The sequence below is a fragment of the Egretta garzetta genome, unplaced genomic scaffold, assembly GCF_000687185.1.
Source record: "Egretta garzetta isolate BGI_Z169 unplaced genomic scaffold, ASM68718v1 scaffold575, whole genome shotgun sequence".
NCBI lineage: Eukaryota > Metazoa > Chordata > Aves > Pelecaniformes > Ardeidae > Egretta > Egretta garzetta.
Genome location: NW_009259790.1, coordinates 989,770 through 1,014,732, shown reverse-complemented (window position 1 = coordinate 1,014,732; position 24,963 = coordinate 989,770). Strand labels below are relative to the sequence as shown.

General features: G+C 36.6%; 2 protein-coding genes across 2 annotated transcripts in view; both read left to right on the top strand.

Moving 5' to 3' along the window:
- Positions 1 to 2,354: 2,354 nt before the first annotated feature.
- On the top strand, positions 2,355 to 19,813 carry GSPT1 (G1 to S phase transition 1). The gene is made up of 15 exons (XM_009639572.2): positions 2,355 to 2,373; positions 3,313 to 3,360; positions 3,772 to 3,813; positions 4,569 to 4,796; positions 6,269 to 6,302; positions 7,804 to 7,881; positions 10,188 to 10,368; positions 10,738 to 10,892; positions 12,352 to 12,492; positions 13,240 to 13,333; positions 13,674 to 13,754; positions 15,479 to 15,652; positions 15,827 to 15,916; positions 16,225 to 16,393; positions 17,123 to 19,813. The coding sequence occupies exons 1-15, from the start codon at positions 2,367 to 2,369 to the stop codon at positions 17,173 to 17,175; spliced, it is 1,575 nt and encodes a 524-aa protein (XP_009637867.2). The 5' UTR covers positions 2,355 to 2,366; the 3' UTR covers positions 17,176 to 19,813.
- Positions 19,814 to 24,381: 4,568 nt separating this feature from the next.
- The window catches only part of RSL1D1 (ribosomal L1 domain containing 1), a 7,365-nt gene continuing 6,783 nt past the window's right edge, over positions 24,382 to 24,963 (top strand). Inside the window, exon 1 of the mRNA XM_009639591.2 lies at positions 24,382 to 24,411. Within this exon, the coding sequence (XP_009637886.1) occupies positions 24,382 to 24,411 (30 nt within the window). The remainder of the gene's footprint in view (positions 24,412 to 24,963) is intronic.

Genomic DNA, 24,963 nt, shown 5'->3' with positions numbered 1-24,963 from the left:
AAAGATAAACTGCTCACTTCGTGTAATACGGTGAATAAGGTTGTGACAACAGTTCTCGACTTACGGTTTGAGGAGACATGTAGTGTGGAGGCTGCTATGTACAATCTAATTGTTGTTTATTGCATGTAAATCCAAAAATTTGAAGCATTACTTAAAGACTTGGCATAATTTAAGACATATTCTGACTTTTAAACCAGATTTTATACAAACTATGCTTTGAATCGCTCTTGTATGACAAGATTCCTACCTTAATTATTTTCACAGACGAGGATCTAGAATTTTCAAGCTGAAATGTGTTGCAGATTTTTCTCATTTGTGTTTAATTTGCTGTATGTGATGTTTTTACAATAATAGTAAACTATGTTAACCATGAATGTTAGTTACTTTCCTGACTTCCAGAAAACATAAAATGAAAAAATTTGCGTATCTACTTCAGTGTTTTGGAGAGATGAGGATAAGTTACAAGGACTACTTAGAACCTTTATCAGTTTCTCTCATCTTTAAAGGTATTTTGTTACAATGACTGTCTTTATCTCATGGGCAGAATAAGTAAGGTTACTTCAGTTCACTGGATTTGTCCAAACATTTTGCCACAGGGGCAGTGCAGAGTTTGGACTTCTCATGTCCTAAGCCAGTATTGAGTCTTAGGTAGTAAGCCTATCTTAACTAGATTCAGAAATGTAATCTCCTTTTTATGTGATCCAAGGATTCTATGGGTGGTTCAGAACTGAAACTTAACGTGAAGTGGTTTTCCTCCGATTACTGAGATTGCCTTTTGGTCCTCTTTGCTGTGGCACTAGTGGTGCTCTTCCACCCAGCTGATACCTTGCTTCAGAGTGCTGATCCACCCAAAAGCTGGTAGGTTCTTGTTCAGTTTTTGGTCAGACCAGCTCTGTTTGTGGAGCTTCAGCAGTTAAATGTGCACTAAGGCTGATGGGAGAGAAGACAGAGCCAAACCCAGCAATGTGGTGGTCTAAGAAGCAGTAGGACTGCATCCTTCTTTTCAGGTGATTGCCTTAAGGGCATACTTCAGGCAGCCTGTTAATTTCCACACAGTGCAAATGATAAATCTGACCTTTTAAAGTCAGACTTTTCTCTTGTATATTTGTTATGAGGCAATGTACCAGTGCCTGAAATAACCTGACGTAACCTGAAATTGTTTATCACAAGTAAACAATTACTGAGGGGGTGTTTATTTTTATCACTTAAATCTGTTCTTTTTGAAATTAAGATTACTTCTGTTTTTACTTGGTTTCTTTGCAATGAACTTTTTTAGAGAGTGGTTTGTATTCCTGAAGGAGCAGTGTAAGTTTCATGTAATTCGGTGTCCACTTTCAAAGCATGTCTGCCACTTGTGTACCAAAGTACCAGTAAGTGGCTGTGGTCATAACTTCCTTTCTGTTGCCCCTTGATTGTGTGGCATTAGTATTGTTTAGGATCCATACACAAAGTGTCTTACTGATTCTCTTGTGTGCTAGACTCGTACAAAATTTAACAGATGGACTTTTTAGGTTAACAATTTTCTACCTCCTCTCTGTTATTTGTGAAGAAACTTTTTTCCTGTCTTTATGCCAGCTGTATTATAGACCAGAAAGTAAAAACTGAGTTTATTGTGAATGCTGTTGATTGACAATGTATTTCTAAGGAATTAAATAGCTCTTCAACCACTTGTAGAGCTTCTGTTTCAAGGCAAGTGCATAAATACTGTCATTTAATACATTTTTCATTATGGACAAACTTCAGGAGTGAAATCAAAAGCTTGTTGAAATGATCTTGTAATGAAAATATTTATGCATCTCAACCATAGTATGTGTGAAACGGCCAAAAATCTTCTGATGCCTTACAAAACGGAGGCTTTAGGTTTGTACCTAGATTCTGTGCAACCTGCTCACCGCACTCAAAAATGGGCTGATTTGACTCTTTTCCAGCTCTCAAATGGGAGTAATACATCATTTCTTACAAGGACACTTACAAGGACACATTCTATTCTTATGCTTTTACTTACTATATTGAATTATTCTCTTCCAAGTTTTGTTCGGAACAGCTTCCTCTTCTGTGTGGCTGTGCCCCCTCCACTGCTGCTGGTCACTGGGTGTTGTGCTGTGACCCACATTCACCCTGCCTGCAAGCTTTGTCCTCTGGCCCTATTCCAGCTTTTGCAGCACTGCTCCAGTTTATAGAAGTCTGCAGCAAATACGCAAACAGCATGAAAGCAAAGAGGCTTAGAATCAGGTCCTTCTCTGTATGTTTTTGTTCTTTTGAGAGGATTTGTTTCATCTTTAGGTCCCATCATGCATATAGAGCAAGTTATGCTGCGAGATCTGTGTTTTTATAATGGGATTGAAGGAGAGCTGGAGTACAGCGAAATGGAGGGTATGAATTTGTTATGTGGCTGAAAAAAAAAAAAGATAACTACCGTGCTTCAAAGAATTATGAAGTTGAATTTATACCAAGAGAAAAATAAATAGGTTAAGGTTTTAGGGATAATTATAGAAGGCCTCTTCATCATGTGAAATAATGTCCCAAAACGTCAAGTGGTGTAATTGCTAATTGGAACATGTCACTCTTAGTAGGTTTAATAATTAGTTATACCCTGTCATATAGTTCAGTGGCATGGTTTAGTGCATGAGAAGGTTGAGTGATCAATCCAAAAATCATACCTATGGCTTTCATATGCACATGACTGGTGAGATTGCCCTCCGACTAATGTGACTATATTAAGGGCGACTGGCAAACTTACCAGGCATATGAATGAGTTTATCATCTCTTTACCCTAATAACTACAGAAAATCTTCAGAATTTATTCTTAATAGCTTGTTTCGACTTTCTACTTACATGAAATTGAGGCCAAATAGCACTGTAGGTATGCCTGTAAGCTGAAGCTGGTAGAACCTTTCCGTACAGGTGTGACACCACACATGCATTACTTCTTTGGATACAATGAAACTGGTTTGCCATTTTTGAATGCCAGTTAGATACTAACACTTAAAATAGCCAGCATCCCCCAAAAGGATGGGCAGGTAAAATACTATGTATAGAAAAATTGCTTCCTTTAAAACTTGCTTTAAGTGTACCTTTCCATGTGGGGAAAATAATTGAACTGGTTTTAGAACTGGTGTACTGTTTTCACAACTTTTGGTCAGTGTTCTTTAGAAGTATTTGTGCTTGGAAGCTATGTTTAGTACTCTTGGGGGGGAAGTGTTTTTTCTTAAATACACTTCTTGCAATAAAGTTGGGAGATGGTCTTTTATGCCTAAGTATGGACATTGGTTACATCAGCTTATTTTAAAAGTTAAACTTTTTTCTCTGCAGGAGCACCTGTAGAGTCTTCTCCAGAGGAGCAGACAGACTCTTGTGAAGGTAATTGTTTTTGTGTTATGATGGTATGCAGTGCAGCTCCATTAAACATGATTTTTAAAAAATTATTGCAAAGAAACTCCTTTTTAAAAACCTCTATGACCCTCTTCCAATCTTCATTCTCTTTATCCTCATACTGCTATTTTAAGGCAGTGTGGTTATCTGTTGTTATTTACAATTTTATAGCCAATCAAGCAAGGCACATAAAGACCAAGTGGTTTATTGAAGGTCATAAAAGCTTGCGTGAAGCAGAATTTTAAAAATTAAATCTGTATATTAAATAGCGTTGGCAAGTGCCCAAACATCTGAACTATCCTTTTATTAATTTAGTCACTCCATTTTCCTTTGTTCTTGATACTGTCATGGTAAATATGTGTCCTCAGTGATTCACTTTTTCTTTCTTTTTTTCCCTAGGTTCAAATGCTGCTGTTAACATGGAAATTTCAGAATCTGTTGGTAAGATGAGAATTGTTCCATTTCACTATGATAGTACTATAAAATATTACTGTAGTGCTTTTGCTGAATCGCTGCAAACAAAATTGAATAATACCTTATTGACCCTTTGCATTTTTGGTCCTTACTAATTTTTATTGTGTCTTTATACTTAGATTAGGAAAGAGGTGATCGAATGCTAGTATGCATTGACAGATGTAATCGGATTACTTGGGCACTGAAAAAGCATCAGTGCTTTATTAAAAAATAATTTCATATTACAAAATAGTCCCATTAATATGTGTGAAATGGTGACTAACAAAAAATGTTAAAGTGATCAGTAATACGAGCCATCAGAACATGGGAATAGTCTCTTTCTCCTTGTATTTGTATGGCTTTTGACAGAACTTAAACCATTATCCCTCTCCTTTTCTTTCTAAATGTATGGTAGTGTGTGTCTGTGGATTCAGACCAGCATGATGGTCAGAGTGGATCTTAAGATTTGTTTTTCCCTTGTAAAATTGTTGCCTTGTTAAAACAGAAGTCTGTTAATCCCTGCAAATCATAGCTTTCTGGTCAGCCCACAAACTAGTTTGAAAGCTCCCAGTAATAATCATTTCAGAAACAAGAAGCAGTTGCCCTTTTTTATGTAGGAAGACACTAACAGACTGGATAGTTGGAAGTATTTTGATTATATCTTTGAGGCAGGGGCTTTTCTCCATAGTAATTGGTTTTAATTTCATTATCTACTTGAATATATCTAACTGGTTAATTTTTAGTGGAAAATGGAGAGACGGAAATGTCCCCGGAAGAGTCGTGGGACCACAAAGAAGAAACAAGTGAAGCAGAGCTAGGAAGTGGCCCTGCAGGGGATGCAGGGCCTTCTGAAGAAAGCGCTCAGGAAATGATGGAAGAGGAGGAGGAAATACCAAAACCGAAATCTGTTGTAGCACCACCAGGTGCTCCTAAAAAAGAGCATGTAAATGTAGTATTCATTGGGCATGTAGGTAAGTTGTAAGTGAATGTGAAGTAATTGGATCTTTGTGTTGCGTATTATCTAGAACTCAGCAGATTATAAATTAATCCTGTTCTCTTTGTAGGGATGTATGTATTCACCATGTCTTGAGATTAATAGGAGCATTGATTTTAATGACACTGCTCTGGAAAAATTAAAAAAATCTTGAAGATGTTTCAGGGGTAGAGTGCCAAGCATAGAGAGCCTGTGTTCTCTTGGACACAACAGTGTCTGTGTTCATGATTTCTCAAGTACCTTCTCTATTGAATGCTTAAGTGATCATAGAATCATAGAATTGTTTAGGTTGGAAAAGACCTTTAAGATCAAGTCCAACTGTTACCCTAACCCTGCCATCCCACCACGAAACCATGTCCCTAAGCACCTCGTCTACATGTCTTTTAAATACCTCCAGGGATGGGGACTCGACCACTTCCCTGGGCAGCCCGTTCCAATGCTTGACAACCCTTTCATTGAAAAAAATTTTTCCTAACTTAAACCTGCCCTGGTGCAACTTCAGACCATCTCCCCTCGTCCTATCGCCCATTACCAGGGAGAAGAGACCGACCCCCACCTCGCTACAGCCTCCTTTCAGGTAGTTGTAGAGGGCGATAAGGTCTCCCCTCAGCCTCCTCTTCTCCAGACTAAATAACCCCAGTTCCCTCAGCTGCTCCTCATAAGACTTGTGCTCCAGATGTATCTGTGTTTATGATCCAAAGAACAAAATTGGAGAGCAGTGCTCCTTTGCTTTTTCCTTTTAAGTATTTTTGAGGGGTCTTATTAATTGTTAATAAATTCAAAAATTATTATTCAAAATATTAAAAATTGTAGAGCTATAAACAATAGATTAATATAATTCAGGCTTAAAAGAAGCTTTTATAACAACATGTCCTGATTCAATAGTTTCAACAAGCTTCAGAGAAGAGTGGTGTCAAAAGTACAGAAGAATTATTGAATTGTGAGGTTTACAGTAAATTCTGTATTTTTGTTTGTATAGTCTCTTATCACCTTAAAAGTACTGTAACTTAGTCCTCTGGTAAATTCAGAATGGAGTCACACAAAGTAAAGAGGCAGTGGGCAGAGGTACATCCCAATATCGAAGAGCAGCCTGCAGAAGTTAGGGACAAGGGAAAAAGGAAACAGGGAAATGGCTTTTGCAAGAGCTTCCCACACTCTAAACCCATGCTTTTGATGGATCACTGCTTGTTGAGGGTTTTTTTTTTTTTGTTATGGATAATGCCAAGTTTATACGTATGAAACCAGCATTTTCAAAATTCAGTGTAACTGAATTGGCAGTGAGTTGTTATGGAAACAAGGGAAGCTGAGAGATGCTTCAAAAAATTTAGATTACAATTAAAAAATATATCTTTAGAAATAAATTAGATGACCTTGTTCATAATTGTTTTTTTCTTTTGCTAGGATTTTCTTTTACATTTGAATGACAATTTTCTTTTTTTTTCTTTTTAGATGCTGGCAAGTCAACTATTGGAGGACAGATAATGTAAGGAAAATATTAATTAAAATTTTTAGATTTCCTGTTCTTGTGAATTAAAAATGCATTAAGTAAAATGAATAATACTTTCTTTATGGCTTTAATCAGCATAGATAGATATTTCTATAAAAATGTGACTCTCCCAATCATTTTAGTTACTTATTGTCTTTGGAATTTCTTAATCTCGGCAGATCTAATTTTACTGCTATAGGAGTTTCACTTAATGGAAACAACTATGCAAAAGCATACATTATTAAATTAAAAAAACTGAATCCCTTTCTTAGAACATGACTCTCTTTCCTTCATTTTAAAAAGCTATTTGAAACTCCTTTATACCCTTTGTTAAACTTTGTCCTTTTTGTGAAGATTAAAAACAAAAATTGAATATCCTTATTCCCTGGTGCTAACATTGTCAGGCATAATTTGATTTCAAAACGTGAAATTATAATAGTTAATATTTTAAGTCTATTTTAGAAATAGTATCTAGATGCTGCAATATTTTTGAGACAAAAGTAAATAAACGTAGCTAGATCTTATAGTTTGTAAAAAAAAAAAAAGTGCATAAAAAAAATAGTACATGAAAAAGTACATGCTATCCTGCTGACGCAAAGTATTTCTATGATTTTAAAATAATACTCTCAGCAAAAGTGGGAGGTCTTTGTATTGGCATTTTCATCTTGTTTTGCTTTGACCAAACTGGAATGTTGGAATTGTCATGCTACATTTAACCTTGTGGTTCATATTAGAGCAAATTAGCATTTTATTATCTGATGCGTCTGAGTATTCTCCTTGTACAAGGAGATGTCTATTCTTAACACTCCTACGGATGTGTTATGTTCCTAAAGCTTTTTGTGGTCTTTCGTTTTTGCAGAATATCCCTTTATTGTAAGGGGAGGGGGGGTTGGTTGTACCAAATTTTTCATTAACCCTTTATTTATTTACTGTTATAATTAATTTTCATTATAAACAAAGTAGATACTGTTATTAGAAGATCAAGTAGAAATATCTGAGGGAAAAATATGCAAGTTTTAATATAATAAAACTGTATACTACTGGCTTCTTTTAATATCTGAAAGATCTCTTAAAATATCAGTTTCCTTGTTCTATCTAAAAAGAATGAAACAAAAAGCTGCCTTTATACTTTAGAAATGGGGGGAGGTGGTGGTGGTGAAAAATTCTCTTATCACAATATTTACTTAATTTTGTAATACTGGATTAGTCTCAGAAATGGACTTAACAAATGTTGTTCCTTTTTAAAACTTGCCTCTGCAAAACATTTTACAATTAGGCTTAAAAAAAGACATTCTTCATACTTCTGCTAAGGTGGTACTGGTGTACTTTTACATCTCAGATAATGGTGTGGCTTTTTGTGAAGAAAAAATTCCACTGCTGCTCACGTCAGACTGTTCCAGTTTTTCAAAATAATCTGTAGGGATTGTATAAGTATTTAACTGTTTGGAACTATGTTTCTGCTTATGTAAAATTGCTCTTTTCCCCCCCCCATTCATAGGTATTTGACAGGAATGGTTGACAAAAGAACACTTGAAAAATATGAAAGAGAAGCTAAAGAAAAAAACAGAGAAACATGGTATGAACTTACTGAAGATAATAGCATGCTTTTCTACTTGCACTGTGATAGAAATGGGAAACTGTTTTTCAGTCTCTGTCCCTGTAGCACTGGCTTCCTGCTGGAATGGGTTTCAAGTGTGGGGGGAGGAATCTCTTGTTTTCCTCCAGTACTACTTTAACTAAAACTATACAAAACAGTGCAGTTCACATTGGAACAGGTTTTACTGCTCCAATGCTTTGGTAAACAGGAATACAAGGTAGATGCTTTTATCAGGCAGCTCTTGGGGTCATTCTGTCTGTATGTCTTTCACCTGTAAACAGCAGAGAGATACCTAAGCAACAGAGATTAAAGCTGTCATTTTGGCAGAGATGAGGAGAGAGCAAACAAATAGTTTTTGCTATCACCTTGTATCTCATTTTTACATGAATAAAGATAGGGTCCGCAGTTCTTAGATTTCCTTGAGGCAAGACTATGCTGCTGTCATATGGATTTTTTGCGGGCCTCTTGTTTGTTTAGGGGTTTGTCTTTTGGTTGGTTTTTGGGTTTGTGTATATGTGTGTGTGTATATACAGCACATGTAGCAGCCTGCTTTCTCCTTCAAACAACTCCTGGAAAATTTATTTTCCTTTTGGAAGCTTTCCATTTTTGGCTGTGGTAAAGGAAAATAGGGATTCAAACTGCTCTGGAAAAGAAGTAGCTGAAGGCTTCCTTAGGGGCAGAGCAGCAATGGAGCACTCAAGGGATGGGCATTGACCTGAACCAATTGTAGTATGTGTGAGAAGGGGGGATAGAAAGGGTGACATAAATTCTTTTTATCAAGTAAGCATCATCCCCCTGTTGGGAGTTGACCATAGTAATAAATATTTCAGGGCTTTCCTCAAAAGCCCTGGACAACTTGAAAAACAGATTTCCTCTTCCCCCTCCTCTTTTAGAGAGTGAGTTGCAGGAAGTGCCTCTCTGAATGCTATTTTTATTCTTTAAAATATGTCATGATATACAACAGAAAGTAAGATGTACCTCTGTGTCATTATCAGAGATCTTGTTGGCTCGCTTCGTATGTTAAGAGTCTTGACATTTGAGCAGTTTTACTTTGTGATTCAGAAAATTCTATAATGTAGGACAGAGTTGATATTTCAGTCAGAAATGCCTCTTTGCCTAAAAAACCCTATGTGCAAAAAGGATTTCCCATCCAGCTACCACAGATGAATTCCTGCTTGACTCTTGTTAGCTGAGTAAAACCTGACCTTTGGCTTGGCTGAAATCTTCTAGAAACACAGGCCATAGTGAAGACACATAGGAGCACATGTACTGGTACAAACCACAAGCCATCTAGCACGCTATCTAGACCTCGACCAGTGACAAATAGCTACTGCCTTGGGAAGACTGATCATATATCCATAATTCCCAGTGTTTAGTGCTTTTGCTGACCCAGGAACCTCTTGAGCTGGAAAGGACATATTTGTGTTTAATAGTCCCTGATGCTGCCTCCCTGATCACTGGTCAGCTGAGTTAGCAGTGTCTCTTCAGACATTATCCAGTCAATACAAAAGACAAGCTTAAGATCTTTATAAGCTGCTGTTAAAGGTGAAAAATACTGGTATGTTAAGCCAGTGCAATCCAGTTATTACTAGTTTTATTCTCCTTAGTGAGAGTATTAATTTTTTTCCTCTTCTTTCAATTCACCAATTTCTCACAAAACCTGAAGGAGCTAAATAATATTTTTTCTGAAAATTCAGTTCATCTGACCCAAGTCTAACTTGTTTGTCAATGACCAGTGGGATAAAAGTTAATTAAGAGGGGACAACAGTTGATATGATCAAAGTATCAAAGATAGGGTGAATAATGGTGGTGTCTATTTCATAGCCAACTTCTGCTTAATATGTGCAAATAAATGAGAACTAATAATAATTGTTCTCATAATATGAATGTGTGCAAATCAGAACTAATTTTTAGTTAATTATGCTGAGAAAGAGGAATTGTTTTGTATCTGATGCAGCGGTGTTTTTCACACTGAAGCAAAGCTTAAAGTATTTGAGGTTAGATCATACCTGGAGAATTTAGTAATGAAAAATCATTTTTTAGAACTGCATCATTCTAGGTATGTGAGGGACAGCTAGCACAGGACTCTACAGCTCACTATATGTACGGAAAACATTCAGTAAAAAGTCATTATTGGTCTTGGAAACGCTTAAGTTCTGTAATGCTCAGGTGGTTAGAAGAGTTGAGCAGAAAAAAAAGGGGCGTTTTATGATGAACAAATTGTACATAAATTTAGTAAAAAATACAAAAATAGAATATTTGCGTTGGTGGTTTTCTTTTTTTAGGTACCTTTCATGGGCCTTAGACACAAACCAAGAAGAACGAGACAAAGGTAAAACAGTAGAAGTGGGTCGTGCCTATTTTGAAACTGAGAAGAAACACTTCACTATTCTAGATGCTCCTGGACATAAGAGCTTTGTTCCAAATATGATTGGTGGGGCTTCTCAAGCTGATCTTGCTGTACTGGTAAGGACAAATCAGGTTCTTTTATATTGGATATACTGTGGAATTAAGCTTTGGATTTTTGTTTTTGTTTGCTTGTTTACTCTTTTGGTTAGTTACAGTGGGCAAAATTTTTAAATCTTAAGTCTACCAAGTTGTGGGGTTTGGAGTAAATTAACAGCTTCATAAGATTGTCCACAGGTGTCCTGTGATTTTTATATATGTCGGTGCAGAAACTAATGGATAATATTGAGGCTATACCAGTGCATTTTCAAAGCTTTTACCAGTTTTGACTACCCAAAGTTATTTTTGAATGAGATGGTGTTACTCATTGTCAATTGTTATGTTGAGAGAATTGTAGAACTTTTATTAAAAATGTGTATTTTTAATTAGGTTATTTCTGCAAGAAAAGGAGAGTTTGAAACTGGATTTGAGAAAGGTGGACAAACAAGAGAACACGCCATGTTAGCAAAAACGGCAGGTGTAAAACATTTAATAGTTCTTATTAATAAAATGGATGATCCAACTGTAAACTGGAGTAATGAAAGGTGAGTTAAATATTAAAAAAAATCTTCATTAAAAAATACTGAAATAAAATAATTCCTAAGTAAAGTAATTTTTTGCATCCCTTTTTTGCTGAAAGAATGGTAGGCTGATGGACTAAAGACAGAGGTTATCAAAATTGCAAGAAAAACAGAAGCATAGTGCCTAAGACAGTGCCTCTCAATTAAGCTTGAAGTTCTACACTACTTTAAAACATTTGTTTTGAACTGTTTGGATCCGTGCAGCCATATCTAACAAATCCATGTATTCTAACATAGTTTAATTGTTGACTTGGAAACTTTATACTGAATCTAAAAGGAAGTAACTCTGCTTTCAGTAGTTTAGTTTGCCAGATTCTTGATTGCTTGGCCACGTTTCTGCTAAACTCCTAGCTTAGATTTTGTGAAAACAGCTTTATCCTGTTCACCTTATGTGTCCACCCCGTATTATTTGGAGTTGTTCTTTTATGATAAGCTGAATTGATTAAGCAAATAATATATTAAGTGGTTCGTGATTACAGTCCTGAGAAAGAGGGAGGGAGTCTTGCAATGATACAGGCTGGGTAAAAATAACTAGAAAGTCAATATGTAATATTTAAACAAGTAATAAAAAGGATTAAGTTATTCTTTTCTGCCTTAACACTCAAATGTTACTAAAGGGTTTTAATTTTTCTAGGTCTAAAAACTTACGTCTTTTTATGGCTTCCGTCACATCTTTCTTCTTGCCCCTTTAAGCTGGATGCTAAAAAGCATAACTTAGTCCTTCCCTAGAGATACTTGTGTAATGAAGGGATACAGTTTTCTTCTACAGTGTAATAAGATAAGTCGTCAGAAAACTTGCTGTGCTGTCAAGAACCATGAAAGTTTTTTTGGAAAACTGAGGGACTATGTAACCTTACAACATCAGCCTACTTTACTAAATGAATAAGGGATGTCCAATTGTGCTGTCTTGGTCCTGCCCCAACCTTCTGACATTATTGAATTCAGCTGAAACTGACTGAGGGGAAGAAGTGTAATAGAAATAAATAGCATTTAAGTCTTTAGGAAATTATGTAGGAGATCGGAGGAGACCAAGCCACCACTAAAGTGAAAGCCTGCAGCATGACCTCAGTAGCTCTCTGCTTGGTCTATCCTGCTATCTTGGCCTGGATCTTTTGATTAAAAACAGATGTAGCATATGCTGCTGCTTACCCAGCCCAGTAATTGAGGTATATGGAGAAAACTGATGATGCTTTATGGAGCAGAGGAATGAGGGGGAATAGACAATACCAAGTTGTGCTGGAAGATTGGGGAGAAGATGCAAATAGGCCAGTAAGCTTTCTTAGGTTTGCTTACTGCTCACAGAATAACTTAACTGATGAAAATTAAATGTCTGCGTGTTGTTGGTTTGGGTTTTTTTAAAGCACAGTATAATGTCATGCTGGAACAACTGAAACTTACTTTGGTCTTCTTGTCATTTTAATAGATATGAGGAATGTAAAGAGAAACTGGTGCCATTTTTGAAGAAAGTTGGCTTCAATCCCAAAAAGGATATTCATTTCATGCCCTGCTCAGGACTGACTGGAGCAAACCTTAAAGAACAGTCAGAATTCTGTCCTTGGTATATGTACGTATCTTAGATTTAACAACTTGGCTATTTGCTATATTTCAATAAAAGTAAACACTACAGTGAAGCTAGGAAGAAGTATAGCATGGTATATTGTAGCTGTGTTCTGGAGTGCTTGAGGAGATACAGTCAGGGCACCAAGAATGCAGCCATGCAATAAGCCAAATAAAAGCATTTGCTAACTGCAGAAGATTGAAGTTAGCAGACTCTCTAACAGGATTAGCAGTATTCTTTGACTCTGTGAATTTGAGTGCCATATAGCCCTTGAATTTTCCAGCGATGCTGCAGTTGACATGTTGCTAGAATGAGTAATTGTTTGATGTGAACAGTTTGCTTGAAGCTGTATTATAGTTGGTGACAAGCCATGTCTCTCACTGGACATCATGTTTTCCAGTATTGTTCATGGCAGTTAAAACGTATTAACGAAAATAGCATTTGGACCTAGCTTATGGTTTTGTATTTCCCAAACTTATTCCATATCTAGCAAAATTCTCAAAGTAATTTGTGTAAAAATATGCCTATAATGTAACTCAAAAACTACATGCGCTTCCTGGGTATTAACAAGTTAGCTAGGGTAAAGTGGACGCTAATGATGGGATGTTACGATAGATTTAACTGTTTAAGGTCACTGTTCTTAATGATGATAGAATGAAAATGATTCCTTTTGGACTGCATTTATCCATTCAGAATAACTTTTAAATAGAAGGGTGCTCATGAAATTGAAATAAATGCCTTCTGCTCTTTTAGTGGATTACCATTTATTCCATACCTGGATAATTTGCCAAACTTCAACCGTTCAGTTGATGGACCAATCAGGCTGCCAATTGTGGATAAATATAAGGTACAAATTAAAATAATAGGATTGAAAGTATAAATGGACTGTTCTCAGAAAGTAGTAAATGGATTATTTACTGTAATTTTAGAGGGTATCTTTTTTTTCTTTTATATGTCTACCTTTCCAACTGTAGAAAAGAGGCAGGGAGGGGAAGTAAATGATTTTGGCATTATGAGAGACTTAAAATCTGTAATCTTTCATGAGAACACTTTCCGAAACATTAAGTATAGCAGTGCTAAATGACTTCACAGGGTTAAGTAATCATACTTCAGAGTTAAATCATAAATAGAGCAGACATTTTAGAAAAATGTTTTGAATTTTTATGTAATAATTTCTTTTTGTGAAGGATATGGGCACTGTGGTCCTTGGGAAGCTGGAGTCAGGCTCTATTTGCAAAGGACAACAGCTTGTGATGATGCCAAACAAGGTATGGTAAGGCTTAGATACTAAAAAATGTTACCCTAAAAAGAAGCTTGATTCTTAAAGGTACTTGTTACTGTAAATAAGAAAATTTTCTATTGCTTGATGTTTTACATGGGTGATGTTTGCAAGGAGGGTGGGGGTGGAGCGTATAGTTTACTTAGCATTCAGAACTCAGGTTGTGTCTCCTTAGTAAACTCAAATGCTGGGCTACAAATCATCATAGGTTATTTGAAGTGTGTATTTTCTTTGCATTTGTACAGTTGGCCCACAAAATCTTTTTCCTGCTGTGGATTAATATTGCTCAAAATTTCTCTTCTTCCCTTTTTTTTCTTTTCCCCTCCCCAAAGGGAAACAGGGAAACATTTTAAGGATGCAAACAGTACCCAGTATGTTCCAATGAAACACCTAAATTTCGCTTTAGTTAAGAATAGGTTGTTTATGCAGATAGGTAGCTGTTCCATTATGTAAGGTCACATTTGGAATCATTGCGCTGCCCTGAAGAATTTGAAAATATAAAAACAAAGGATGTGAAAACATAGTTGGGGAGAGGCAGTGAATGGGAATAGTGTACTCAACTAATGGTGGTGTTTGTTTCCATTGGTTTCTTACAAAAAGGGTTTGGAAATAATGTTCTTTCTTTCAGCTGACACACTTTTTCCAATTCTGTATGTAGGCTTAGGTAGTTTCCTAGAAAATGTCTCAATACTCAAATATACAGTAGCTCTACAGCTACAGTATACTCTACAGCTACAGAAAGGTAGTATTTCCTAATCAAAATATGTTGGTTAGAATGACTTCCATGTCACCTTTCTCATGAGCTGCTGAAAGTTGAAACTAAACTTCAGACAGTTTGAGATTATGCTTTTCAGTTTTTAAGGTAACTTAACAGACAGTGGCTTTTTATAAAACTGTTTGACATGCATCTGACACCCATGTTATTTTGAGGTTGATTAGGAAAAATTAATAAACTGTAAATAGCTTTAATTAAAAACCAATGTAGAATTTGTATTCGGTAAATAGCCAGTGCTTTTGATGACATTCTTTTTTTTATTACTTTGGCAGCTAATGAGGATTGAACTAAAACTTGAGAAGTCGGAACAATAGCCTCTTTCTGAAACTACTCCTTTAACTTCTCTGCCTTTCCAATATTTATCTTCTGTTTGTATCTAGTACTGTGTAAAGATATAAAATGAGAAGAGAGGTTACAACATATAGGAACGTTAGGAAATACATTCTGGTGTTTGCTTGGAGAGTGTTCATTAATACACGCTTGATATTTTTATCATCTTCTCCAGATAAACCTTGTAGAATTTTGGGATTCTAGGATTTCCTGGATTGCGTTAATATTCAGACTGTGACATTTTGAATGTAATGAGTCTATACAACATGTGGCTTTTGCATTCTTCTTAAGATAATGTGCATCCATTGTATCTCTCATATCTTTCTAAGTTTTAAACTCACTTCACTTTGAGAAATACTGGATATTCTTGAAATTTGCTTTACACTGAATATGTACTATAGAATTATATTAAAATATATTTGATTAAATATGCTATTTTAGGTATTAGTAACTCATCCAAATATTTTATCGGTTCTGCAAGCTTCAGAACATAGTATAATTAATTTAAACTGTAATAGAATTATTTATTGAAATCCTGTTGTATTAAAATGATTTGGTACCAGACTAAAATATTCACAATAGAAAACTGCATTTTTGCTTTCTTTAAGCACAATGTGGAAGTTCTTGGAATCCTTTCTGATGATGTAGAAACCGATTCAGTAGCCCCAGGTGAAAATCTAAAGATCAGACTGAAGGGAATTGAAGAGGAAGAGATCCTTCCGGGATTTATTCTCTGTGATCCCAACAACCTGTGTCATTCTGGACGCACGTTTGATGCCCAGGTAGAATAACTAGCATTTAATTGCTGTATAGATGGGTAAAAAGTATTAAAATATTTTGGTTGTTTCACCAAATCTAAACAACTATACATTTTAATATAGTGCTGTACTTGGTTATTGTCTGCTCTTTTATAATTGAAATAAGGAAAAATGCATTTGTTTTCAATTGTTTTACAGATAGTGATAATTGAGCACAAATCCATTATCTGCCCGGGTTATAATGCTGTGCTGCACATCCACACCTGTATTGAAGAAGTTGAGATAACAGTAAGTGTCCTTTTAAGTTGTGATGTGAATATAGACAATCCCCTTGTTGGAGTGCAGAGTTCTGGCATGACGTACATCTGTAGAGCAACTAATGTAACAAAGCCCCAGCCAAAAATGGCTGTAACTGTTAGCATAAGCCTTCTGAAAAATGTCGTAAGTCATGATGTCTTATGAAGAGAAGGTCTTAGAAGGGTTTTTTTGTATTTATTTCTAAGTATTTTCTTTCTTAGACAACTTCAGTTTTGTTCGTAAAGAAAAAATAACCCTTATTTTAGTACTCACAGCTATTATATTTTTACCTCATACAGGCCTTAATCTGCTTGGTAGACAAAAAAACAGGAGAGAAAAGTAAGACACGGCCCCGTTTTGTGAAACAAGATCAAGTATGCATTGCCCGTTTAAGGACAGCAGGAACTATCTGCCTTGAGACATTCAAAGATTTCCCTCAGATGGGTCGCTTTACCTTAAGAGACGAGGGTAAGACTGCTTGATCAACAGTCATTAACTGCTGCAAAAATACAGTTACTTGAAATAGGAGATCATGCATGACGGTGAGGTATTAAAATGCTGGTATCTAGTGGAAATCGGCATCTGGGTAACAGTGGAAAAGTAAGTCTAAGCAAATTGTCATTGTGTAGAGTTCTTGCTAGTAACAAAAAGTATGTTTTATTTTAGAGGAATAATGTACAGAAGTGTGCACTGTGAAACAAAAGGTTGACTTTGAAAAATTAACAGCACTGTTTTCTTATTGTATCCTGGAATGCCCACCTACCACAGGAATACCATAGCCTCTCTATTTAAAGTTAGAAAACATAAGGGGGTTGTATGTTGGGCTTTAACTCACGCTCACCCTGGTAAAACTCGTATATTTGTGGGATGTATTTAAAATAAATTATTTCTAAAAGCAGTAAATGCATCTGGTAGAATGATTCTGCCTTGCCTTCTCCTTAGATGAATATAGAGCAGGCTTTCTGCCATCCACATTGTATTCTTTACTGTGAGAACAGCAGTTTTACTATTTTTAAGCTTTTTATGGTGGTTTTAAAATACACCGGTGCTTGCATTCTACAATACACTAACTTATTCTCTGTATTATTTCTAATACTCTGGAGAGCCTGTATTTTTGGGGAAGGTTTTCATGTTATTAGAGACTTACGCATTCTTTTCACAATATATGTAACTCTACTGTTTGTCTCCTTGGTTTAGGTAAGACCATTGCAATTGGAAAAGTTCTGAAGCTGGTTCCAGAGAAGGACTAAGCATTTTTCTCAATGACCCCCGCACAATACTGTGAGGAAAATCGACTCTGCAAAAGCCTACTTCACACCGCCTTCTTATTTTCTGCCCATTGATAAACTTCTCCCCATATTTTGCAAAGACAAATTTCACAGCAAAGGTCCACATTATGTCAGCTTTCTCATATTGAGAGCTCTGCTATGCCACTGTTGAATTTCCCCAAAAAGAATTTTTTTTTCTCCCAAATTCTGCTTCCTCGGAAAGATTCGGCAATAGCTTTGTAAGTGATGTGGACATAATTGCCTATAATTATGAAAATCTAAAGGATTTTTAATGTTTAATTTCCCCCAGCATATATATTAAGACCTCTTTTTTCCAGGCAGAACATTCAGAGTGTGCGAGTGTGTGTGCACATGTTACAAAGATGACTACCATGTTAATAAACTATTCAATTTGAAATCTTTTTCGGTATTTGAATTGCTTTTGAATAATGTTTTTTATCCGGATGTAACGCAGTTGCATTAGCTTTTTAACTTTCCAGTAACCTAGATATTTGGTTACTTGGACTTTTCTAAACTCCTCAGCCTCCCCACACACACTGTTTTAAATGAGGCAATTGGGCACTCAACCAAGTTTGTATTAAAAGAATTAGGTTTGCCCCTTCCTTTGTTCAATGCATTCTTAAAATGAAAAAACATTCATGCAAATGTGGCACCTTCATTAGCTTTACATTTGTTAATATCTTCAGCAAATTTAGGTTGACTTAACATTGTTACTAGACACAGTAAGTCAATTTTGAAGGCTAGAACTACATATTGTGTCATTATAAAAATTCAGCATTATTAAATTCCTAACTGCAGAAAATGCTAACAACCAGTAAATCAGTGAAACTTGCAAAAATAAGAATTTGTGGCAATAGTGCCTATTAGTATTTATAAGAGCTGCATTTTGTGGGAGAACTGGGCCAATTAAAAAGTGCCGGTTATATAAGTTACTCAGTTCACCCTGTCTTTAATTTAGAGGGCTGGATAATCCTTGCTGTTTTAAAGATCAGTCTGAACTGAGAGGGAGAAAGACTATTTAAATCCCTAAGAGTTTGCACATACTGAAATATGGGAGGGTCAGAATCAAGCACAGTCTGTAAATTTTTGCATATCAAAAAAAAAATCAGTGTAAGCTTATGAGGACCAGTTAAGTTTTTCTTGGGAAATTAAAGCAAAACTGGTTCAAAATAAAGCTTACTCAGTACAACTTGAAGGAGCTGCATAATGAAACCCTATTTAGCTGCACTTTGAAAGTGGACTGTCTACAATTGCCATCCTGATTCTAACAATTAGGATGAAGGCTAACAGATTTTTTTCATTTCCCAGAGTATTAGTAGTAAGTATTAAAAGGTATCTTCAGAGCTTCTTCAAAATGTCTTGAACTAAACATTTTCAGTTGTACAATTGTGGCGAGCCCATCTCCTCCCCCAAAAGTTTACAGTCTGGTGACTGTATCTGAATTCACAGATAAGTCGAAACTGAAACAGATTTACCTTTTTTGGGGTTTTTTTTTTTGGTTTTGTTTGTTTCTTTGTAACTGTGGAACTCCCATTCATTTCATTTTACAGCTACATTGTATGGACAGAAGAAGTTATTGTCCTTCAGTTTCATATGACTACACTTGTAGCTACCGTAATGCATGGAATTTAAATAAATTTTATTATGTCTGCAAATCTCTGGGCTTTTATTTTTTTGGTAAATTAGAGTTTAAAAGTAACTTTTTTTTTTTCCTACCAAGGGAACAAAACCCACAGTTCCTTGGAGCTTAAACTAATGAAGAAATTAAAAGCCAAGGAAACTTACTGTCTTGTTCATGTTCTGGATTGACTTAAGATATCCACATAACTGACTGCTTTCTTGAAATAAGCTCATGTATTTGAAATTTGCAGAGACCATTATTGGAGAATACTTAGATTCCTAAATTGTTAGAACTTTTAAAACTTTTTTTTAAGCATTGAAATACATCTCAAGACTGCATGATGCTTCAGTAGAATTTTTCTACTTTTAGGAAAACTTAACGAGGGAGTCTAAAACTTCATTATTTTGAGGCTGGACTGAGTGTTTACTGTTAAACTGAAGAATCATCTGGTGTGTTGAAATAACAGGGGAGAGAAAGTCTGAGCATTTCCGTTGCTTGTCCCATTTGGTTAACACTTCCATAAATCCAGTTAACGTCACTTTGTCTGTAAAGGGGAGGCTAAATTATTTCAAGTTAATTAACAGAATCTACACTATACAGTTAACAGTACTGCTAACCTGTAACGAGGCTTTTATTTGGGTATAAAATATTTGTGTTCTATAACAAACATACTGATATGAAAATGTGTAAGGCATAAATCTACACACATTGGCTGCATTTTGGGTAGAAGAGCTGAAAGTATATTTGAATAGTCCTCAGATTACATCTCAACTTTTTCATTTCATCTCATTCTACATTTTATAGTCCCATTTTTACTACTATTGAGTACAGCTAAATCTAGATGAAAGAAGAAAAAAGATAATGTGGCTTTTTTGAAATAAATAATACTTGCTGATTCACTGATTTAATAAACTTTTTAAATTACCATTTTGATTACTTCCTTTTGTGAAAACATGTGGTATGCTGCGTTGAAGATGGGAAAAAAAAAAAAAGGAGCTGTGCAACCACATCAGTAGAAAGGAAGGAGGAAAAAAAAAAAAAAGGAACTAGACCCTGGATTGAAGCTACAGGAACCCCCGGAGCACTGCCAGTGTACCTCTGCTAGCATGTGATACTGGCAGAGAATTCCTGGGTCCTGGTGTGGATGTAACTCACACCAGCAATACTGTGAGCAGGTTTCTGCAGAAAGAAGGAATTTGGGGTTTTTTTCCCCCCCAGTATAATGGCATTTACAGCAGTCTGTATGAGCAGTGTGGTACTGATGAGGATCACACCTATTGTCCCTGATTGTTGGCCAAAGTTGGTAGTGTAGATATGGCTTAAGTGTATAGCCATGATGTAACTTATGAAAACATAAGTTATAAATCTATAAATTAAGACCTTTTATGTCCTTGAATTAAAAGCCTTGGTATATGTAACAATAATTAAATGTAAAAAAAAAAAAACAAACCTGAATGTGCAGCAGTACTAATTATTTTGCAACAGGAAAATTACTTATTTCTGCAAGTTACAAGAGCATACTAAGTGGAGGAATGGGTACACCAATCAGTTGACTAACATTGCCATCAACTACCTACTTGAAACCATTCCAGCTACCTTGGGCATCTTTGCAGACAATCTGCAAACAGGATGGCACTGGTTTCCTGAGGCACTTATTCTGGTAGTGAATTGTGTTCTTGAACAACAAGCTATTGATGATGGTGTAATAGTGTTGTAAGAAAAATGGCTGCTTTAAGGAGGTTTATCCACGGGGATATTTGCTGGTCGTGAATTTTATGCCCCTCTACGGATTTTTTGCAGTGGCATAAAAAGCCCAGCAAAAATTGCTCAATGAAGAACCTCTGGTTTAGACTACTTATGGCACCAGTCCATATATTAAAAACTATGTTAATTATGAGAAATGTGTTTTTATAAGTGTTTATTACTGAATATTACCTAAGAAAAAAAGATTGTTTCAATGTCCCAAGTATTTGATTCTGTATTACTCTGGCTTTTTGGTTCTTAATGCAGACTGTTTAAATGATTATGTTAAAGCAGATGAAATGTACTCCAGACAAGACTGTTTTCTTCCTGAACTGATACTTAAAGGCTCGCTCTTATTCTGCTGTTTTTGTATATGCTATAGAGGATTTGGTAAAGAAAAATATACCAACAAAACTGGAGTTACTACTGAAGATTTTATACTGTGAACCTGTTTCTTTCCTTGTGTTTATTTTGATGCACTATAAGCCTGACAAAATATTTTCCTCTGAAGAAATGCTAGAAAGGAGTCTAGTCTTAATACAAAATGGAAATTCATGTTAGCAAACTCAAAATTTGTGGTGCATATATATAACTTTTAATAATACACATCTTTTAATTGGCTTTCCTTCCCCAAAATTCTCAACTTCCAAAGTAAATTGGATTTTTCTACATCTCTCCTCAGTTACATACACCTAAAAAAGTCCACATATTTCTGAATATAAGCTATGACAGACTAACTCTTGGATGAAAAAAGGTACTCGAGGCTGTGTTCCTGTCAGCTGTTAAGCCTGTAGAACTGATGATAGGCAAAGGATTATAACAAGAAAACTTTTCAGCTTGTGTCAGAGACAGGTGCCTCTGTTCTTCTGAGAAAGTAGTCTGAATAAGTGAGTAACTTGCACTGTAAGCATCCATCTATCTGACAGTTAATTAGATTATAGCTAGAGGCTTACACTAGGACTGCAAAGGAACATAATCTAAAGGCAACTAGCACTTGAACTCCAGATCTAGTGGGGAGATTCTCTTCCGAGATCTCTTTTGTAGGGGAGTTCTTACTCCTGGTTTAATTTCTGCATATTCTTTGTGCTAGTGTTGTTGCAAGAAGTATGCTTACAGACACCTGGGATTTTGATATCTGCCATCAAATAATCTGGGGAACACAGGCCTGGTACTGGAACTTTGGGGATGCACACTAAGGGAATAATCTCAGACCTCAAAGACCTGTTTACAGCAGAAACAATTGCTACTTCTACATCCCTTTAGCTAGGAGAAAGTATAAAATACATGATATACACAAACATCCTCTTAAATAAGTAATGAGGTAGAATGGCTTGCAATTATGTTGTTTTAAATCTTAGCATTTAAGTAAGCATGACAAATTGCTTAAGGAAAAATACATACTTCGTAATGAAAGTTAAATTGAGGGCTACAGCAGAATAGTGTATGGCAGCAACACTGATTAAAGTAACAAACCTGATTGTAAGAGTAACTATTAATTTGTGAACTTGCTAATTAAAAGCACTCTCTTTATAGTTTATATTCATTGCACGCTGTATTAAGCAGAAATACTTCTTATCCAGAGATTAACTTATTTTCCAAGACAGTTCTATCAGCTATGTCACCTTTCAAGAGAAAATGATCATGGTAAGTCAGTAAAACCACATCTAGGAAAATGTAGTCATGTCAGCCTTAAAATGTTGCAGAAAAATGTACTTGGATGAGACTGATAGGTGAAAAATTTGGATTTGAGTCACTAATAGTAGTCCCTTTAGTTTTATCCTATTAATGCTATGCTGACCCAGTACAGTCAGGCTTCAAACATACTGTTCAATCATATCTTCCAGGACTAGCCTGGCTTATTTGCAGAGAGATGTCCCAGTCATCTGACTTCTGTTTTGTTTCAACATGTCACAATAATATGTCAATGTTTTATTAAAACATGGCTGCTCTAAAATATGCAAAGCCTACGCAGAGATAGGAGCAAGGCTAATACAATTATCAGATTATAAAACACCACAGCTGGTATCATATGCATAAGTTCTACCAGTGCTGAAAAAATGTTAATGAGGCTGCCCTATATTGCCCATATAGATGCCCACTCTGCATGTTCTTAGCCTTTCAGTAATTTCTTTAATCAATACTTCGTACAACTCCATGGCAACAAAGGCTAGCTTTTCTTAGCCAGTTGCATTTATTTTGTTAATTTGTACAAATTACATAACAAAAAATTAAAACTTCCATTTTCCAGTACTTTTTTTTTTTTCACTCTATGTCTGTGGAAGTCTTGAAGCCATCAACTATTCCTCTGTTGCTCCATGAACACTACCAGAAGAATGAAAGCATAAATCATTACATAAAGCAGCTCATCAAGAGACTAGAATATTTTAATTCCTTTCTACTGGCACACTGACAGAGCAACAAATTTTGTTGGAAGACATCTGATGAGAAGGAATAAAGCCATAACTAGAACGGCAAAGAGGAGGAAAAAATCTAGAGGAGAAGAGTGAATGACTAAGACTCCTAGTTCCATATGTGTTTAACCCCTGGTTATGCATAGCTGCATTATCCAGGTAGCAGCTTACCTGTGTGATGAATGCAGACAGTCCAAGGCTGCCAGGGCGCACACAGCACTGTGAGAATGAGGGCAAAATAGTTCAGGCCAGATTTGTTCTCAAAACAACGCACTTACCAGTGTGGAGCTGGATGGAATAAGCATCCAACAGTTAAGCTTACTTCCACATAGTCAGTCAATGCATTTCTAAACAAATGGAGATGTAGCAGTTCTGCCTTTACTATTCACAAGTATTGAAGAAATGGCTTGGCATGTGATAATCAGTGGTAGCCTCAACTGCAGCGACCCAGAAGTCGTGGAGTTCAAGTTGCTGAGAGGTGTGTGAGGAAGATGAGTACCAGAGCCCCTGGACTTCAGGAGAAAGACTTGAGTTTATTCAAAGAACTGGTAGGCAGGATGCCCTGGGAGGCAGCTCTGAAGGGCAAAGGAGCTCAGGAAAGCTGGCAGCAGGTCTTTAAGGACAACCTCCTCCAATCATAAAAACAGTGCCTCCTCACACTCAGGAAAACAAGTAGATCTATTGGGAGACTGGCTTGGCTAAACAGCAAACTTATGACAGCACTCCAGTGCAAAAAGACAGTAACACAGGAGATACAATCATGGACAGGCTGCAAAGAAGGAATCTAGAAACATTGCTCAGGCATGTAGGGATTGTCTCAGGAGAATGAAAGTTCACCTAAGGCTGAAATAGGCCAGGACGTCAAAGGCAACAAGAAATGCTTCTACTGCTACAGGGGTAGCAAAAGGCTGAAGAAGGACATGTGGGGTGGTTGCTGAGTGGAACAAGTGATTTTGGGTCCAGCTGGGCTGCATTCTGAGAGCTGGCCAAAGTCAGAGCAAGACTCTGTCATCTTTGAAAGGAAATTGAGGGAGGGTTCCAATGACTGGAGAAAAGCAAATGTCTTCCCACCTTCAGAAAACACCCAAGAGGAGCATCTGGGAGCTACAGACCAGTCATGCTCACTTGGTCCCTGGGGAAATCACAGAACAAGTGATTGGACAAGTTCTCATTTTTGGGCACATGAAGGAGGTTCTTGGAACAATCAGCATGGATTGCCCAACTGCAAAATCTTCCTGACCAACCCAATTACTTTCTATGACAAAATGACTAGATTTCCAAATGAGGCAAAAGGAGTGGATGACATTCACCACAACTTCAGCACAGCTTTCAACAGTCTCCCACAATCATCTTGTATCCTAAACATTGTGGTCTGGGTGGGTGGCCAACTAGATGGCTAACTATGGGGCTCTGAGGACAGAGGTAATAGCTTGTACTCTACTTGGAGGCCAACAACAAATGCAGTACTGCTGGGATTTATCCAGGGACATGTTCTGTTTAATACCTTTATCGGTGACCTGAAGCATGGCCATATCAAGTTTGCAGATGACATCAGACTTGGGGACCAATAAATACCTTTGAGGGCAGGGCTCACGTACAGGGGGACCTAGACAGGCTGGAGGGATTAGGCAACACAAACCTTTTGATATTCAACAAACGCATCCCTGGAGGTATTCGGAAGATGTGTAGATGTGGTGCTTAGGGATATGGTTTATTGGTGGACTTAGCAGTGCCAGGTTAGTGGTTGGACTTGATGATCTTAAAGGTCTTTTCCAACCTGAACGATCCTACGGTTCTAAAGGCAAATGCAAATCTGCGAACAGCTGTGCGGGAAAGGACCCGGGGGACAGCGAGCTAAACACCAGCCACCCGAACATGCCCCCTGGGGGCAACGGCGGCCACCAGCAGCCCCGGCTGACCAGTGCAGCACCATCAACCGATGAAGGCGAGTACAACAAAACCCTTTTTTTCACC